This window comes from Somniosus microcephalus, chromosome 11 (genome assembly GCF_052327205.1).
Source record: "Somniosus microcephalus isolate GS21.2 chromosome 11, FLI_Smic_1.0, whole genome shotgun sequence".
Lineage (NCBI taxonomy): Eukaryota > Metazoa > Chordata > Chondrichthyes > Squaliformes > Somniosidae > Somniosus > Somniosus microcephalus.
The window spans coordinates 104090126-104109954 of record NC_140997.1 but is presented as its reverse complement, the minus strand read 5'-3'; the positions used below and the strand labels follow the sequence as shown (position 1 = coordinate 104109954).

At 41.9% G+C, this 19829-nt stretch overlaps 1 protein-coding gene across 16 annotated transcripts in view; it reads right to left on the bottom strand.

Annotated features, from left to right (window-relative positions):
* Positions 1-19829, bottom strand: part of sun1b (Sad1 and UNC84 domain containing 1b) — an 85625-nt gene that overhangs the window by 5819 nt on the left and 59977 nt on the right. For 15 of the 16 annotated variants that reach the window (XM_086001152.1, XM_086001161.1, XM_086001165.1 and 12 more), the window contains 8 exons: positions 16861-17009; positions 16517-16777; positions 14171-14257; positions 10358-10401; positions 10132-10273; positions 9692-9946; positions 6346-6430; positions 2861-2976 (listed from right to left, as the gene is read on the bottom strand). In XM_086001152.1, the coding sequence (XP_085857278.1) occupies positions 2861-2976; positions 6346-6430; positions 9692-9946; positions 10132-10273; positions 10358-10401; positions 14171-14257; positions 16517-16777; positions 16861-17009 (1139 nt within the window). The remainder of the gene's footprint in view (positions 1-2860; positions 2977-6345; positions 6431-9691; positions 9947-10131; positions 10274-10357; positions 10402-14170; positions 14258-16516; positions 16778-16860; positions 17010-19829) is intronic. The other variant, XM_086001167.1, reaches the window with a different exon arrangement.

The window sequence follows — 19829 nt, the reverse complement described above, 5'->3', positions numbered from 1 at the left end:
AACAGCTGATAGCAACACTGGTAAGTGTACAGATTTGACAACATTTAGGAATAGGAGGCCATGAGGTAAACTGCACAAACCTTTTAAAAAAGGTACAAGTCACCTCAAACGACATTTACAATTATCGCGCAACATGTAGTTGCAGCAACAGAACTTCAGTCTGCCTAGAGCACAATGTACTTAAAATTAAACTGCCATACTTTCACGTGGAAACATTGTATGCAATGTGAAAAACAAAAGTTTTTCCAGAAAAATGCCTTGCAAAGTATTTCTGAGATATAGCTCTTGGAAGGAGTGTGTGTGTGTTTGTTTGGCGGGGGAAATACAGAAGCGAAAATACCCCACAGGGCTGAGCTGCTGCGGTTTTCAAACTGGAGCCAAGATGTACCATTTGAAATGTGAGTTTGAGAAGTTAGGCAGACTCACGAGCTGAGCGACTCTCACACACACACAGTTTGAACCTAGCTCAACAGCTCTTATTTCATTATTCTAAATATTAGCCGAAGGAACAGCAAAAAGGCATCAGCTTGAAACTGAAGAGAGCTCAGTGGCGGTGACGCAAGAGCCAGCACTCATTAGGTCCTTTACTGTGGTGTTAATCATCACAGTGTGCTTTCAGCACTTACACTGGATTATTAATCAAGTGGGCTTTAATATTTTTCCTGTCTAAATATACAGTGCAATAATATTTTCCAAACCACATTTCTTGAGTCTGTGATGTCCTTCCTTTGCAGGACCCAGTTTCCCCACAGTGCAGAGCTGCATGTAAAAAGCATGGCTTGAAATAAACCGTCTCAGGCTGTGGAGAAAGAAATTCTCAAGGATTCCACCAGCAGGGGGAGCATGTGCACCAATATTGTCTTGGAGAGGACGCTGCTGGTCTGGGGAGGAATGTTAAGGGGAACAGCAATCATAATATTTATAAAATGAGGCACGAGACTGAGTGTGCAAAAGAAAAAGAATGCTATAGGTGAGAAAACTTGAAGCATCACCCAGCAAAAACAGCAAAATCAAGCCACTATACTTCAGGATGCTTATTTGCTACCCACTATTCCTTGCATAGAGCAGTCCAAATTACAAGCAGACTTTGGGAGTGGATAGTCAAATCTTCTCTGGGTCTGAGTGCATACCACTCTGTGATTAGTCCTGCACTCTCACTCTCTGGAATCGGGGCTATATAAAAATACAATTCCCTAATATTTGTGCATATACTTAGAGGCAAATAGCATGGATACATATAAGGGGAAGTTAGAGAAGTATATGAGGGAGAAAGGACTAGAAGGATACGCTGATAGGGTGAGATGAAGAGGGGCGGGAGGAGGCTCGTATGGAGAATAAACACCGTCATGGACACGTTGGGCCAAATGGCCTGTTTCTGTGCTGCAAATTCTATCTAATCCTACGAATTTCAAGTAATTAAACCCAGAACAAACACATGTTTACAAGATCCTGAAACAGTAGAGTGAGCTTGGCTCTGGTGCTACTGGTCCGCACAGTGAACTTGCTTCCTACCATTGGCGTCGGTGGGCTTAGTTTATTTTTAGACCAATCACAAAACTGTCTTTTCAATCTCCACTGAATTGCTGGAATTTAACATTCCTTTGCAAAGCATGTGAATGTCGAGCAAAATAAGGCAAGACTGCTAAAATACAAGAGAAATTAAGTCAGACAAAAGCAGCGAGTTCAAATATGTTGAATGATTGTCCAAACAACACTGAAGGAACTTCAACCAAGAAACTCTCAGTTGAGTAAATAAATGGATTGATATCTGCATATGCAAATAACTTTGGAGTAAACTATCTTTCAGTGGAAAGATCTCCAATGCATAAAATCAGTGTCATGGAATTAAATTTTGACCAAATTGACAGAAAATAATGGGGTTCAATGGAATACTGCGAGTGCATATGTTGCAATTTTCTTTTTAAAAAGCCTTCCTTTGGAGCAGAAAGGTTTATTACAACTGTGACAGGATCAATTTTGCTTATGGTTCAACAACAAAGCTTTCCTACCAACTGGCTTACAGTTCTATTTGATCCAGTACAGGTAGGTGCTGGAAATCAAGAGCTGCAGTTTTTGAACTAGACTTTCCAAAGGCAACCCAATGTTAGTTTTTGGTGTTTTGCAAGGGATCCTGGGAAGTCGCACCCCCTCGAGGAATCTTGTGCAAGATGAACAGGGCACCAAGTCAAAACTCCGGGACTATGGTCTTTCATTCTTGTGAAACAGTTTCAAAGGCACTTCATGTGGATAAAAAAGGTAAAAAGCACAAGTTAGAACACTATGGTCTCCTGCATGTGCACATTAGGAGCCACTCCTCTTTATATTTCTAAATACTGTTGCTAATCGGTTGAGGCAAGGGCTCATTTGGGAGAATTCTTTCAACGAACAATGTTTCTAGAGATGAAAGTGTATCCTCATTATAATGCCCACGTTACATTACATAGAATCTACAGCACAGAAACAGGACATTCGGCCCGTGTCCATGCTCCACACGAGCCTCCTCCCACCCCTCGTCATCTCACCCTATCAGCATATCCTCCTATTCCTTTCTTTGTTGTTTTAACCTTTAAAAAGTGTTTATCTAGCTTCCCCTTAAATGCATCTATGTTATTCGCCTCAACCACTCCATGTGTTAGTGAGTTCCACATTCAAAAAGTTCCCACATTTATGAGCTGCATTTGTAGAATTTTTCCTTGCAACGCTTTTATTTCTTCTCAAAGTTGGCCCACTGTACAACCACGTTACACTGCCTGATCTACACAACACATTGGTACATTAGGGCGCTGTATAAATGCAACTCATCATATTCTGCACAAAATAATTACACAAAGACTTATGAATTATTTTCCAATCTACCTACCTGAATCACCACTCTAGGGGACTGAGAGAAATACCAAAGCGGAACGCCAAAAAGGCTCATCACAGCTGTTGCCGTTTCGTAGGTTTCAGAACAACGCGTGCTCAAGATGCTGCCACCTGGAAAGTTGAAGATAGATGCAGTTCACAATGGGGAACTCTACAGTACAAGCGATTTTTGGGAAGGTTTTGAAAATTCCAACCCATCATAACTACTCCTTGCCCAAGAAGCCCCAAAGACCTGAAATAGCCCATTCAGGTCAGAGGCTGGGTATTCTGCGGCGAGTGTCTCACCTCCTGACTCCCCAAAGCCTTTCCACCATCTACAAGGCACAAGTCAAGAGTGTGATGGAATACTCTCCACTTGCCTGGATGAGTGCAGCTCCAACAAAACTCAACAAGCTCAACACCATCCAGGACAAAGCAGCCCGCTTGATTGGCACCCCAGCCACCACCTTAAACCTCCACCACCGGCGTACCGTGGCTGCAGTGTGTACCATCTACAAGATGCACTGCAGCAACTCACCAAGGCTTCTTTGGCAGCACCTCCCAAACCCGCGATCTCTACCACCTAGAAGGACAAGGGCAGCAGGCGCATGGGAACACCACCACCTCCAAGATCCCCTCCAAGTTATACACCATCCTGACTCAGAAGTATATCACCGATCTTTCATCGTCGCTGGGTCAAAATCTTGGAACTCCCTACCTAACAGCACTGTGGGAGTACCTTCCCCACACGGACTGCAGCGGTTCAAGGCGGCGGCTCACCACCACCTTCTCAAGGGCAATTAGGGATGGGCAATAAATGCGGGCCTTGCCAGCGACGCCCACATCCCATAAACAAATGTATTAAAAGTGAAGGGGCCACCTAATTTGAGGTACTGTGTAAAATTCAGCATATGTTGGAGGAACAGGATATGGGAACATAGTTTTGGCTGAGCAGAAATTTACGGAGGGTAAAGGATGGGAAGCCAGCCAGGAGAGCTTTGGAATAGTCGAGTCTTAGGAGGTGATAATGGCATGGATAACGGCTTGATGCGCCAAGGTAGGGGTGGAAGTAGACAACATGGGGTCGGAAGTTCAGATCGGGGTCAAGTTGGACACCAAAATTGTGAAGAGTTTGGTTCAACCCGATATAGTACTTGGGGAGAGGAATGGAATCCGTGGTGAGGGCAGAGAGTTTGGTTCAGCCCGATATAGTACTTGGTGAGAGGAATGGAATCCGTGGTGAGGGCAGAGAGTTTGGTTCAGCCCGATATAGTACTTGGTGAGAGGAATGGAATCCGTGGTGAGGGCAGAGAGTTTGGTTCAGCCCGATATAGTACTTGGGGAGAGGAATGGAATTCGTGGTGAGGGCACAGAGTTTGTGGCGGGGCCGAAGATGATGGCTTCAGTTTAAGTGGGGGAAGTTGCAGCTCATCCAAGACTGCCTGTCAGACAAGCTGTCTGATAACACAAGAGGCAGTGGAGGGGTTGAAAGAGGCGTTGGAGAGGTAGAGCTAGGTATTGTCAGCAAATATGCGGCAGCTGACCCTAAGTCTACAGATGATATTGGCAAGAAGCAGCATGTAGATGGGCGGGGGGCAGGAGGATAAATCCTTGGAGGACTTCAGAAGTAAGGATGGGGGAAGAGAAACCATTGCTGGAGATGTTCTGGCTATGATTGGATAGAGGAGTGGAACAAAACCAAGGCAGTCAGCCAGAGATGGACAATGGAGGAGAGGCTTTGGAGAAGATTGGTGTGGTCGGCCGTGTAAAAGGCTATAGGGAGGATGTTATGGGGTAATGCACCATGGCCACAAACAAAGACAATGTCTTTTGTGATTGTGGTTAGAGCTATTTAGGTGCTTTAAGAATAGCTGGAAGGATTTTTATGGTTCACTCATTATATTTTTAAATGGGCATTTTTATTAAAATGTGTTCCTGATGGATGGTATTCAGGTTATCAATAGTTTGACTGCGTGACTCAAGATATGCAGGTACAAGTCCAGACCTGGCACATTGTTAGTTCACCAGATATATCATGCAATGTTTGGCAATTTGGCAGCTCAAGCAGTGTGTGGAAGATCCCACATCATACAATTGCCAAGTTACTGGCTCAATCACTCCCGGATACATGTGCCCCCAGAGTGCAAATTTCAGTCACCTGATTTTTGCTGGACAACCACAACAAGAGAATTCTTCCTAAAAAGTTTTTAATAAAAAGTTTCCTGTCGAATAGATTTGTAGCTACTTCCATTTCCTGTTGAACCCATTTATTCGTAGCCTTTTTGCATTATGGTTTCCCTATTCAAAACATCCGAATTTTAAAGAGATCTGAATGTACCGCTCGGAGAAGTTACACCTGCTGCACAGGTGTCATCGGCAGTGTGGCAGGTTAACTGACACCACAGGAAATACCTGCAATATTTTTAACTTATCACTGCTGTGGCTATTTATGATCGGTGCTTCTCCAAAATAGTTTAAGGAACACTATACATACAATCTGGTCTCTTCAGCAATGCTCATGCCCCATCCTCTGCACAGGTTCAATTACTAGAATGGTCGAATTACATCTGTTGATAAATCATTTGCTTTCGTAACAAGTTTGTATGGTTGTGGAGATTGAATGGAATCCAAATTGAAGCAAAGTGGTGCAACACCTTTTGCCAAGAGGTCACCTTTCCAGAAAAGTTCCCATTAAATAATTTATCTCAGGCCATAGAAAGCAATTTAATCCTTTGCCCATTGTAAAATCACTGCTCATGCACAGCAAGAGTCAGTCACAAATGTGTGGATTTACTGGTTTCATTTTCAATTAAAGAAGATTGTATTGAACAGGGTTGTTTCATGAAAGGAACCGACAGTACAAAACCATCGGTCAGTAGGAAATAGTCTATTCTTTGTGTACGTTTTGTAGGTGACAATCATGCAAATTGGTCACATCTATGCCATTTTGAGCCCTCATATATTGATTAAATAATTCACGATGTAAAAAGTGTATGCAAGTCCAGAAAATGGGAGCTGTATGGATTTCTGTAAAGCAAAATTTTCAATTCTCTAAGTCACTGCAATCTGTAACTGAATTTAAGTAGGAAGTTTAACAAAGGGTGTCATGAGCATATCATGAGTATGTTAAATCCTGTGAACAGATTACTGTATCCCTGGAATACACACCTCTGCAAAGGCAGATTATAAAAGAGGTTTATTTACAGGAACCTCCGTCAGACTGTTCAGCCAGATCACAAATGTCTGTAAAACCCAACACGAACAGTCTTTTCCAATATAGATCAAAAATTCATTCATATGAGAAACATACAGATCACCACTATTCTTAACTTAAAACACACAAACTGAAACACCAGTTTGCTGCAGAGATAATGTTAGCAGATTAAACCATTTCTCATGTCTGACAAAGAAGTCAGCATCAAGTGCTTGAATATATATTTTTGTTCACGTGAACTTCTACATTTTCATGTTTTTTCCCGAAGAACAACGACAGCTACTTACCTCCAGATTCCAAAGCAAAATCCACCATTCCAGTCTTATCTTCACTGTACAGTTTCAAAGCATTGCCCACTATGATATGCACTTGCTGGACAGCAAGTAACCCAGGAAGGATAGAAAATAAAAATAAGTAACTTGTATGCTGAAAAACTGGCAATTTGTACAGAATTATGAAGCCAGACTCATTTTTCTCCTCAAATATATTAACGAAGGTTACGAACAAAGTCAAAGTAAACTAAACTGGACACAAATGTAGCCATCCTCTCCACCCCGCCCTAAAAAAAAACCTAAAAGTGCTGGAGGGAAATATTCCCACAAGCAGTCAAAATGTTCTAAGTACACAAATGTCAATGTAAACAACATGAATACAAATTTTTAAACACAACTTGTTCTAGCACAAGCACATTTTAGAGCACTTTCTTCTGCAAAAGATACAATGATAGAATACACCAAGCAACATTGAGAGTTTTGTTAGTAATTACACACACAACCCACAATGCTAATATCTTAAATACAAACCCAGTGTCTAACATAAAATCCCTCATATGGCAGTAAATTGGCAGAAATTGGGAAGTCAGTGTTTTCAGGATGCAAGATTTGCAGAACACTTGATTTAAAAAAAACTAAAATAAAACTTCATCAACTGAGGTGAAATTCTGATCAGGCAACAACAGCAAAAACAACTTTAATGTCGTAAAATGTCCCAAGGTGCTTCACAGGAGATTTAACAAAGTTTGACATCGAGCCACATTAACGAGACATTAGGGAAAAAGAGGTAGGTTTTAAAGAGTGTCTTAAAGGAGGAAAGAGAGGTTTAAGGAGGGAATTCCAGAGCTTAGGGCCTTGGCAGCGGAAGGCCCGGTCACCAATGGTGGAGCGATTAAATTCAGGGATGCTCAAGAGGTCAGAATTGGAGGAGCGCAGGGATCTTGGCGGGTTGTAGAGCTGGAGGAGGTTATAGAGGTAGGAGTGGCCGAAGGAGTGGCCACAGACAGTAGAGTGCAGACAATGGGGATCACGGTGTAGGTCAGTGTCAGAGTGGAAGGTACATGCAGAGACATACGGCTGGGGATCACAGATTGTGTGTGGGGGGGACGCGCGAGGCTATGGATGGATTTGAAGGTGAAGATGAGGATCTTGAGGTCAATTTGTTTGGACACTGAGAGCCAGTGCAGCTTAGAAGGGATAGAGGTGATGGCAATGCGAGCCAAGACAATACAAGGAGTGGAGTTTTGGCAGCAGAGCAACAGAGGGTGAGAAGACAAGTAATGTTTTGGAAGTGAAAGAAAGTAGTCTTGGCAACAGATTGTGTGTGGAGGAAGAAGTTGCAGGAGGGAGGTTCAGCATTACACAAGGCCTTTTAATGCTTCCCCAGATATTAGTGACACTATGGAGAAAGACGATGCAGACATAGAAATCGGGCAAGGGGACTGTGACATACTTGAACATATTAGCATCGAGAGGGAGGAGGTGCTAGCGGTTTTAGCAGGCCAAAAAGTGGATAAATCCCCAGGCCCGGACGAGATGTATCCCAGGCTGCTGTGGGAGGCAAAGGAGGAGATTGCAGGGGCTCTGACACAAATTTTCAGAACCTCTCTGGCCACAGGGGATGTACCAGAGGACTGGAGAACAGCTAATGTAGTACCATTATTCAAGAAGGGTAGCAGGGATAAACCAGGGAATTACAGGCCAGTGAGCCTAACATCTGTGGTAGGGAAATTATTGGAAAAAATTCTGAGGGACAAAATTAGTCTCCACTTGGAGAGGCAAGGATTAATCGGGGATAGTCAGCATGGCTTTGTCAAGGGTAAATCATGTCTGACAAATCTGATTGAATTTTTCGAGGGGGTGACTAGAGGGGTGGATGAGGGAAATGCTGTGGATGTGGTTTACATGGACTTCAGTAAAGCCTTTGACAAAGTCCCGCATAGGAGACTGGTCAAGAAGGTAAGAGCCCATGGGATCCAGGGTGCCTTGGCGCGTTGGATCCTAAACTGGCTGAGTGGCAGGAGGCAGAGGGTGATGGTCGAAGGTTGCTTTTGTGACTGGAAGCCTGTGTCCAGTGGGGTACCTCAGGGATCGGTGCTGGGTCCCTTGTTGTTTGTGATCTACATAAATGATTTGGATGAGAATGTAAAAGGTATGATCAGCAAGTTCGCAGATGACACGAAAATTGGTGGGGTGGTCAATTGCGAGGAGGAAAGCCTCAGGCTACAGGACGATATAAACGGGTTGGTCAGATGGGCGGAAAAGTGGCAAATGGAATTTAACCCGGAAAAGTGCGAGGTGATGCATTTTGGACGGACAAATAAGGCAAGGGAATACACAATGAGTGGTAGGACCCTAGGAAGTACAGAGGGTCAGAGGGACCTTGGTGTACATGTACATAGATCCCTGAAGGCAGCGGAACAGGTAGATAAGGTGGTTAAAAAGGCATATGGGATACTTGCCTTCATTAGCCGAGGCATAGAATATAAGAGCAGGGAGGTTATGATGGAGCTGTACAAAACACTGGTGAGGCCACAGCTGGAGTACTGTGTGCAGTTCTGGTCGCCTCACTATAGGAAGGATGTGATTGCTTTGGAGAGGGTGCAGAGAAGATTCACCAGGATGTTACCTGGGATGGAGCGCCTCAGCTATGAAGAAAGACTAAACAGGCTGGGGTTGTTTTCCTTGGAGCAAAGAAGGCTGAGGGGGGACCTGATTGAGGTATACAAAATGATGAGGGGCATAGATAGGGTAGACAAAGAGGAACTTTTCCCCTTAGTAGGGGGGTCAATAACAAGGGGGCATAGATTCAGGGTAAGGGGCAGGAGATTTAGAGGGGATTTGAGGAGGAACTTTTTCACCCAGAGGGTGGTTGGAATGTGGAACTCACTGCCCAAAAGGGTGGTAGAGGCAGGAACCCTCACAACATTCAAGAAGCATTTGGATGAGCACTTGGAATGCCAATGCATACAAGGCTATGGACCAAATGCTGGAAAATGGGATTAGACTGGACAGGGATGGATGGGCGGCGCAGACACGATGGGCCGAAGGGCCTCTTTCTGTGCTGTAAAACTCTATGACTCTATCACAGATTTTAAAAATCGCTTCTCAATACTTGGGGGAGAGGGGGCATGAAGCAAAACATCGTTCTACCTGGGCTGGGGAATGCCTAGTCTCTATACATAGAGAGAGGGTTGGTCAGGGAGAAGAATATTGGTTTGGAGTAAGTTAGCCCAGAGACCAAGCACCATGCATTACAATAACTGACACCACAATGACAATTTAATAGAATAGGACAAAGTCCTTTTTCATGGAGAGAGGTGTGGATGGAAATAGAGATGATAATTTTAACTGTACTCACCTCCTCTGAAATGCCACTTATCCCAGCATTAGTGACCACACATGTAGCTGCCTGTGCATCTGGCAGTTTCTTTGTTTCAACCCAATGCTGAGTGAGATTTTTCAGGATTTTCATTTCCAAATTTTTCAAGAGGACCTGGAGTTCGGTTTGGCTGGCAAACTGCGAGGACAGCCATTCCTTGAAGGATTCGGGTGAAGTTTCTTGTTTGTTTCCAAAAATCAACAAGTTGACCAATTCCCTGACCTGATTGTCTACCTGGAAAAGCAGGACAATAAATGGCAATTGTACGTAGAGAAACTGCAGATTTTGCTGGGATGATTGAGCTTACGGTCACTGTCGCTATAAATGTGCTTATCCAATAGTGAGCAGCAGCTTTGGAATATAATACAAAAATATTCAAATATTAGTGCAATACAAGGCAGAAAAAAAATCATGCTTACACTTCCTTGTATTCCATCTAACTTTGCACAGGATGCCTTTAGCTCTTGCATATTTGACAGTTCTGACTTGACTGTAGACAATTCTATATCCAGTCTCTTGAGTTCAGACACGAGGTGTTGGTACTGTTCCTCATTCTCATCGCTTGAAAAAGAAAAAAGCAAACTGGAAATAGTATCCAATGAGAAATCACTGCACATTTGATATGAGCAATATGGTGCATCATACCTTGCAATGCTGGTCTTTGCAGTTTCCACCTCTTTGTAAACTTCCTGTAGTTTAAAAAAAAGAATTACTTCTGTGCAGAGAAACTGCTTTCAGTCATAAATAATGTTCTTAATGGACCATCAAATGTCAAAAATATAGCCAATTCCAGTTTACCTTCCACGTAAAGGTCAATTTGTCCATTGCATTGGGACGTAATATTCAGAGGACTAGGAGTTGAGGCATTTACATAGGAGATTTACTTGAATAGTACCAGGGATGAGGGACTTCAGTTGCGTGGAGAGACTAGAGAAGCTGGGATTGTTCTCCTTAGAGCAGAGAAGGTTAAGAATAGATTTAATAGAGGCGTTCAAAATTATGAAGGGTTTTTGATAGAGTAAATATGGAGAAACAGTTTCCACTGACAGAAGGGTCGGTAACCAGAGGACACTGGTCTTTTGCCAATGACCTAAACCTGAGGGGAGACAAGGATTTATTTTTTATGCAGCAAGTTGTGATCAGGACTGCAATGCCTGAACGGGTGGTAGAAGCAGATTCAATAGCAACTTTCAAAAGGGAATTGGTTAAATATTTGAAGGGGAGAAAACTGCAGGGCTTTGGGGAAAGAGATGCTGCATCATCATTCTATATAAAGACATGTTCTATCCACACCCAACTATGGCTAGCATTGCTGCACATGCATGATAACATGCAAAAAGACAACAACAAAAAATCCCTTCCCATGAACTCCACCAAACTACACACTACTTTTTGACAGTCTGGCTAGGCACACGAACCATTGTGTCCCTTCTATGAATTTGCAAAGATGACTTGCTTTCCAAATTCTTTTGGTATGTGGCTGTGCTGTACAAGCTTCTGAACCACACTCGGCAAGCTCATCTTTTGCACCTGGTGAATTACAGAAGCACAGCTGCCCATTCTAGCTGCAGTTCACAAGGCCTGTGAAAAGGTTGTGGAAACTGGCTATTCAGCACTTTGATGTGCAGGGAATCATGGTTACAAACCAGCACCTTACCACTAACCTGCTGCACCAGCCTGAATAATTACGATTTTCTTTTTCGCTGCATCTTTAACTAACCACTGAAATGTGATGCACATTATTTAAATGATGACGACAGCAGATGGTGAGCCAGACACAAGCTTTCCATCATGTAGAACAATAAAACTCCAGGTCGGCAATGCTTCAGCAACACTGGAAGCCAGCAATTACTGTGCAAATAAGATGTCACCAGACGCATCAGATTATGTCAAAATTGAGTCATTGGAATACAAAGGATTTGGCAGGACAATTACTTAAACTTGTTTGTGGGGGGGTGGTGGTGGAAGAGAAGGAGGAAAGAGAGCAAGAGGAAAAAACTTTGAAACGTGTACATTTTAAATAGTAAACATGTGCCGGGAGCATGCACTTCATTTCAATGTCCCTCCCCATCCCCAAACCCAGGTTTAGTGAAGGAGCCACGGTTCCAAGAAATGGCATTACAAATCACATTAGTGCTATGGGGCAATGGGAAGGCTTGGGGTTAACAGCCTTTTTTTAAGTCAGTACTTTCTCCTTCCTGTTGAACAAAACCATTCCACACTGTAAATGATATGCTGGAGCCATAAAGTTCACAGAGGCACTTTCAAAAACATTTTTGTACTATGAATCAGATATTAGTTTCCACGAGTGTGCAGTATGATGCATTGTGTTCAACAATCTGCAACTTTACTACCTTTGCAATAAAATTATCAAGTAAATTCCTTTAAATGAGTACAATGTTTTTCAACAATAACTTGTGTATATGTTGGAAGAAAACCAAAGTGTATAGCAATACACAATGCATCTGCACTTGGCGTTCCTTCATTCATTTGATAACTTCACAAGTTTAAAAACTTGGGAGTTAAACGTTCACAGGTGCATTGGTATCTCTGCACCAAAGAATCACTTATAGTTGATTTCATAAAATGTTTCCACAACAGAACAGAAAATCATTTTAACAGCTGTTGCTCGGAGATTGAGCATGAACAGGTAGCTGTGTATTTTGAAAGCTAAAATGTCTCGCTGCTCAAACAGTTAAAGCATCACAGTGCAGGAAATGATACCCGATCTGTGGCTTTGTTACTGGTTAATAGAACACCAGTGATTTCACTCAGCTTCAGTGTAGTGCATTGATCAAACGAACAATTAACCACAACTTCCACACCTAGTATTAGCATTGTTTTTTGGCAAATAACATGCCTTTTAGATTATGGACTTTGCACATTTGTAGCTTCTCTATAACCATCAAACATGCCCAGCCAAGATCATGACAGCGTGCACCATTTCTGGTGATCATTTGAGAAATGAGGATTTCTTTGTTTGAGCCTCTTCTTTTTCCCCAAACTTCAGGCCAGAGTGTTTGAACAAGATGAAGATGCTCAGACTGGGTGACTCACAGTAATACAAGTACGCAATCATTTTCTCCAAATTTCACGCAATAGAACATGTACCACATTTCCACACTGTAAATAGTGAAAAGTTTACTTTAAGAAAGCATTTGGATCTCCATGGGTCAGCTAAGTTCTCAGTAAAACATCCAGCCTCCAGTTTAAAAACATACCCATAACTGCTCTCAATTTCCCAAGGAATGACGTTTTTGAAAATCGTTGTTAACACTTCATTTCAATAGTCAGAATCTTTCTTCAGTGCTGCAGCATAATTAAACAAGTCAACCTCCTTACAACAATCATAGCCACTTCTGACGTAACAATCGTCACTGCATGTAACAAGCAGTGCACCGAGTAATCTCCTTCTTGAGCATTCACAGACCCTTTGTATTACACGACTCCTGTGCTGGCCTCAGTGTCTAAAAGCAGATATAGGTATCTAGTGCATAAGGTTTCCCATCTCTTGCAGGGAAATGTGCTCTGCTGTTCGAAAACAGTGTGATGCAGTACCACTAGTTTGTATTTCATTCACTACAATCAACTTAATTTCTCACTCAACAATGAAACCTTCATTGACCTAAATTTCTACGGATCACTCATTACAGTACCAAAACTATAACTAATTACAAGATTAACATACAATCAGATTGATACTAGTCCAAAAAAGAGATTTCTCCAATTTTGATCCTCTTCTCACACTGGGGTACTGCTCCATACCAACTGCAGCTCGTGGTTATTTGTACATGAGCCTCGACAGTCTGCATTTGCAGGCGATTTAACCATGGATGCATCAGAGCCAAGCCTGACCAAGTCATGAGCAGATGTCCACAGGAATCTCCAGCCATCAAACATGGGAACCCTGGCTGATTTCAACACTCCCCAGCCCAATGACACCAGGGCTAATCCTTGCATCCATACTGTCACCTTTGTACTGAGAGTAGTCAACACAAACTCCGGATTGAACCAAATGCCGGCCTAGTCCATAAGAGTTGAATAGACGTGCATTTACCCATTAAGCTAGGAGAGCTGGAAATGAGCCAAGTTCATAAAAGCAGCATATGCCTTTGCATCAACTATTTTGCAGAACCTGCACTGTATTACAAAGCATTAACAAAGGGGTTGAAATGATGTCATGAACCACCAGAGTGAAGCTTAAGTGGTTTAGTAACACTTTAAACTCGAGATTTGCTATTTATCAAGCCACATATTTTCAGGTTTTTTTGCTGGCTGGCTGACACAGGATTATCACAGCTTCTAGGTTATATACCTGCATTTTCACAAAACTCTTAATCCTGTGCATCAACAGCTCATCTACTACAGGTTTGCCAACAGGAAGTAACCAAATATTCTACAATCGTCAGTCACATCTAATATCAAAGCAGCAGATGCTTAATTACAATGTTACGGTACCTCTGATCTGTTCGACAAACTCTGAAGCAGAAACTCCAGTTCAGCAATTCGTGACTCATGCTTCTGATGTAGAGCCATAAGCTGGTTCTGGTGAGGGAAGGAAATTAAATATTTTCAAAACTTGGCTATCACAAGTGGTTAAATTTCAGCTGTACGTGTAGATAAATATATGTGGACAAAGTAATCCCAAAACCTTTCCCCATCACTCTGGAAGGTGAGGCTACACAAGGCACTGGCATTATACACTGTAAAAAGATTTTAATGGAGGTAGCTTTTCCAGAAATTCTCTGGGAGGAAAAGCTCAACTGTTAATCTCATGACTATAAATGTAAACAATACCCTAAGTTATCACAGCTGTAGAGGCAAGATGGTAGGATTGGTAACCTGAAGGAATGACATCAAGCAGGTTCAAGTGGCTCTTCACCCAAGCCAATCTTGTGATCAGTCACGCATTATCAGTTTGTTGGAAAAATGGTCAGCATACACACCGATACAATATTTGGGTATTACTTAATAATGCAAATGAACCAGAATAGGTTTTATTTTTTCGTTGCCAAACTTAAGCAAATTACCAGCTGGCCGAGCTTGCTTTGTTTTCACGTACATGGCAAGAGAGCACTGCTTTTTTTGAGAGACGGGAGCAAATGGTTGGAGAAACATTTGAGGGGCAGGCAAGCTTCTTCCATCGCCACATTCCTCAGCAAACAAACAGAAATGATCACCGTTTAAGTATCATTGCACTCGGCATGCATCATTTGGATTAAATATTCACATAAACCAAGGTGGCCATTTGTTTCATTGGTGAGAATATTTAAGTAGCCCACCTTGGCTTGTTGAATGTTCCACTTCAGGTTCTGAACGAGCAGATCAATTGTCAGATCCTGGCTGGGCTAGTCACGTCATGGGCAAATGTCAAAAGCAGCTGCCATGGAGTCCACTTGCATTGTGCCAATGTTGAGTGACCTTCATTAAACACGAGTGACAAATGCATCTTTTGAAGCTTTTGGTACCTTGATAGCAAAAATAGGCCTCAATAAATCCAAAATAATATTGTGTTTTGGTTCTGGCAGCGAGTGCAGTCCCAATTTCACACTTTTGAGTATTTTGCTATGTCAAAGCTTTGGTGTGGTGCCTATCTGTAGCAGTGACATTTATGGAAATCAGTCTGGGCATTTCCCAGGCTGGGCTTCGATGTTGGAATTAATTGCTTTTAATGCACCTCTACTGTTCCTAATTGAAGGATCCCCATGTTGTCTCTACCCAGAGCCTTGGCAAACAATTGAGCATATTTCCAAAATATTCTGTTCATATTTAACAGAGTTGTCTCCACTGGCACACTCGCCTGAAGAAATATGCAACACAAGACCAAAAAAGATGCAGCACTGCTACCAGAGCTGCTCACTGATTGACCACTTAGAGCAGCTTTCTTCTTGTTAGAAAGCCCAAAACACCCAGGCACCTGGAATGACACACCCTTTCTATAGAGGCTTAAAATAACATTTTCCCCCCCAAAATAAGCAGAGTAGAGCAAGAGCACCAATGACCACTCAAAGGTGATTTCAAGAGAAATATCTCAAGATCTCATTGGCACCAACAAATGTGTTGGAATATCTGAAATACCACCAGCAATTCCCATTAAAAACTCAAGTTACATATAGTTCCAGCTTCACTCCAGGAACATTTGACGTAACTCAATATAAAATTACTCACTGGACTTTCACCCGTTAATGTTTTCCGCACAACTGAAAAATTTCTAAAGGGATACAAAACATGCTCGTGTGTATAAACATCTCAAGTGTGGAGCTGCCCTCCCGAGAGTTCGACAAGTGCAGGTGGGGTAGCAGCACTTTGTGTCACCTTGCACCAAGCGAGAATACTGAAGTAGATGGATATTCAACAATGCAAAAATAAATAAAAAACAGCCCAGTAACATAACAAATCAGCTCAATCACTGATCTTCAAGTCCAGGTGCACACTGAAGTATGTAAAGCAGTTAAAAATCAAAACCGCAGCTAAAAATAACCCATACGGTAATTGATTCAACTCAAGTTTTACATGTTGAAAAAAACTGCTCCTGGAGACAGACCCTTAACTCCACAGTGGAGGTCATTATACTCCCCCTGTAGCAAAGGTTACAATTAGAATACACAGCTGTTAAAGCTGGCTGCAGGCAATTGGACAACTCATACAACAACTAAGAAACGTTTAGTGCATTAAAATCTACTACCGAAACGAAAAGCCAGTTTTCCAACACTGGTGATGCGCCCAACATCTGCCCAGCTGAAGATGTATTCAGTCACCTCAGCTGTTGCATTCTATCAGAAGTCTTTGACTCCAACAGCTTACCTGGGAAAGGTCAGTTCTTTCCTGCTTTATCTCTTCCCGCAGCACACTGGCGTGCTGGCTGATTGAGTTTCTGATGAGGACCAAGATTCTCTCTTTATCGCTCAGCTCCCCAACCTGCTCTTGTAGTTTCTGTAACAAACTGGCAAGCTGAATGTAACGATCATCTGAAGTGTGGGAGCTCTGAACACATCGGTCATTTAGCATGGCAATCTGCTTTTCCAACTCCGTCACACGACTCCAATCGAACGCGTGTCCAGTGCTCTGAAACAGAGTCGTACAGTGACAAAGCTGCACTTTGGGACTCAGACAATGTTGCGCAAAGATATTTATGCTGGAAGTATTACCAGTGGAAGTGGCAGAGAGCCTGGAATCTCCCCATTTGTCTGGATAGTTGGTACAATTTCTTTTGAGCGCTGCATTGTTGGTACTGCTGTCCCATTAAAGACAGGCAACAATGACCACAAGCCTGCCAGACCAAAGTACCACAGACCAACTGAAGAAAGAAACAGTATGTTAACTTATGGAAAAGTCACAACATTTAATACTATGATCAGTTTATTTGCAATAAGTTTGATAAGCGAGGATTTTTTACAGATAGAAGAAATTGGAGAGCTGTAGTTTCTGCCTTGATCTTTAACACTGCTAAATGCATTGAGCCAACACAAGTTTTTCTGCTTTCTCGTTTCACGTGTTCGGCTGGCCCTTTTAGAACATTGCTCATTTTGTTTTTAAATTTACTGCAACAATTCTGGACAGATTGACACATATCAGCTGCTTATTTTAAACCTTTGACTAGCTGCATAAAAGGACTGTTTAGCCATTAAATACTTAACAGGAATTTAACAAATATTTTTCCTACCTTTCTTCAATGATTTACCAGGTTATCCACAGAACACATTTTTATACAACCTACTAGATGACACTGCTCTACCTGTAAAAAGGAGCCTCATCAACTGGCACAGATTTAAAGGGATATCATATCTTTCAGCACACTGATATTGTGAAGGAATAGCCATGATTCAGAGAAATACACGATACCATGAACAGAATTCTGATATTAATAAAAGACATACTGGGTTTAAAAGACACAAGTCTCAGCAGACAAGGCTGTAAACAGAATACAGGCTTCTGAGATAAAGATCAGTTGATAACAAAGTTGTAAACAGGCTTTGAAATGGGAAAGGGATATCGACCAAGAAACTAAGACCCTACTGAAAAGCAAAGACTTGCTTCCGAAGAGTGAGTTTGAGTGTAACGCAATGAGAAGACCCAGTTTAAGTGTTAAGAGCTAACACGTTAAAACAGAAACACAAACTTTAAAAAAGAGGCATGTGCCTTTGAAACATGACATCAAGTAAAGAAACATCTGCTGGTCAAATAGTTTTGTGTTAAACTTGGAAAACAGGAACCATAAGATTAAATATGCAACCAATTGAGATAGCTAGAATTTTAGATATAGTAAAAACCATACCAACAAGACTTTGAAGATATAACTTCAATAGAGGCACCAAGCAATTACATTGTTTTTGTATTAAACGTGGACCACCACGGAGACTCAATGTCTGCTAAAAAGCAGTTAAGCCAATATTAAGAATTGAATGGAAAGTATTTTGTAAGAATGACAAACAAAAACCATAGCTGTCATTGTTTTTATGATGGTTTTTGGAACACCTAAAAAGGTAGAGAAATAATTATGCATGCAATAGTTGAACTGACAGTAAGAATAGAAAGCATTCGAAAGAGGTATCAATAAAGACAATTAGCTATCAGCAGAGAACATCAAAGAAGAAACCACTACCAAAAGAGTATAAAACATAAAACTTTTTAACAGAAGTCAGAACACGCTGAATGGGCAGGGCGTTTCTCAACTTTCCAGAGGCATCTCTAAGTCTTTAACAATGAGTATCGGGAAGTCAGATTGATTTTGGTGGATGTTCTGGATTTAGAAATAAGAAATGCAATGAAGTAAAGATTTGAGAATAAGGATCTCTGAGAAATAAGAAATGTAAGCTAATTGTATTTTGAATTGTTAATGCTGCGACTGATTCAACAGATGTTAACTTAATGTCGGCCCTTAAATAAAACTATATTTTTAGAATTGTCTCAGAGTAATTCTGTATAAACTCGCAAACCCACAAATTCTGTACACCCTTTTGTAAGGAGTTGCAGAATTCTGGGGGGTATTGCAGACCCTCATAATACCCGGAAGGTTACAGTCTAGTTCAACTTATTAAAAGTACTATCCGGAGGATGGTAACATCTTCAGTTGTTCCGTTCCTTTAGGGAGAGATAGCCTGAACCTTTAGACCCATTTAAGTGTCTTATGGAATTCGGCTATCTCTAACTTAAGTTGAAGGTGAACATCTGGGGAATACGCCTGATCTGGGGTAGCCCAAAAGGGCTAGGACTGTAATTATCCCTTCAATATGTCCAAAGAAGTGGGATGCTTATCTCATCTTAGCATAGAAAGTTACAACATGGAAGGAGGCCATTTCGGCCCATTGTGTCCACGCCGGCCAAAGAGCTATCCCGCCTAATCCCACTTCCCAGCTCTTGGTCCGTAGCCCTGCAGGTTACAGCATCCCAAGTGCACATCCAAGTACTTTTTAAATGTGGTTAGGGCTCCTGCCTCTACCACCCTTTCAGGCAGTGAGTTCCAGACCCCCACAACCCTCTGGGTGACGAAAGTTCCCCTCAAATCCCCTTCCACCAATTACTTTAAATCTGTGCCCCCTGGTTTCTGACCCCTCCGCTAAGGGAAATAGGTCCTTTCTATCCACTTTATCTAGGCCCCTCATAATTTTATACACCTCAATAAGGTCTCCCCTCAGCCTCCTCTGTTCCAAGGAAAACAGACCCAGCCGATCCAGTCTTTCCTCATAGCTAAGATTCTCTACTCCCGGCAACATCCTTGTAAATCTCCTCTGTACCCTCTCTAGTGCAATCACATCTTTCCTGTAATGTGGTGACCAGAACTGCTCTAGCTGAGACCTAACTAGTGTTTAATACAGTTGAAGCATAATCCCCCTGCTCTTGTATTCTATATAAATGCAAGTTGTTGTTGTGATATGGGAGGACACAAGAATCAAGAACAGATCACCATATGGGAGCCTGGCTAACAGACAGTATGTCATTTATTTCAGGACATTGAAAAATGAACCATTTAGATACCAATTATAATTCAATACATTTAAGTGTTGTCATTTGCAAGTTAAATAAAGGTAATGGAAAAGAACGTACGTGTCGGGTTAGAGGTTATTATTTAAAGTGCGAAGATCAAAGTTCTAGTTAGTTAACCTGTAAGCAGACTTCA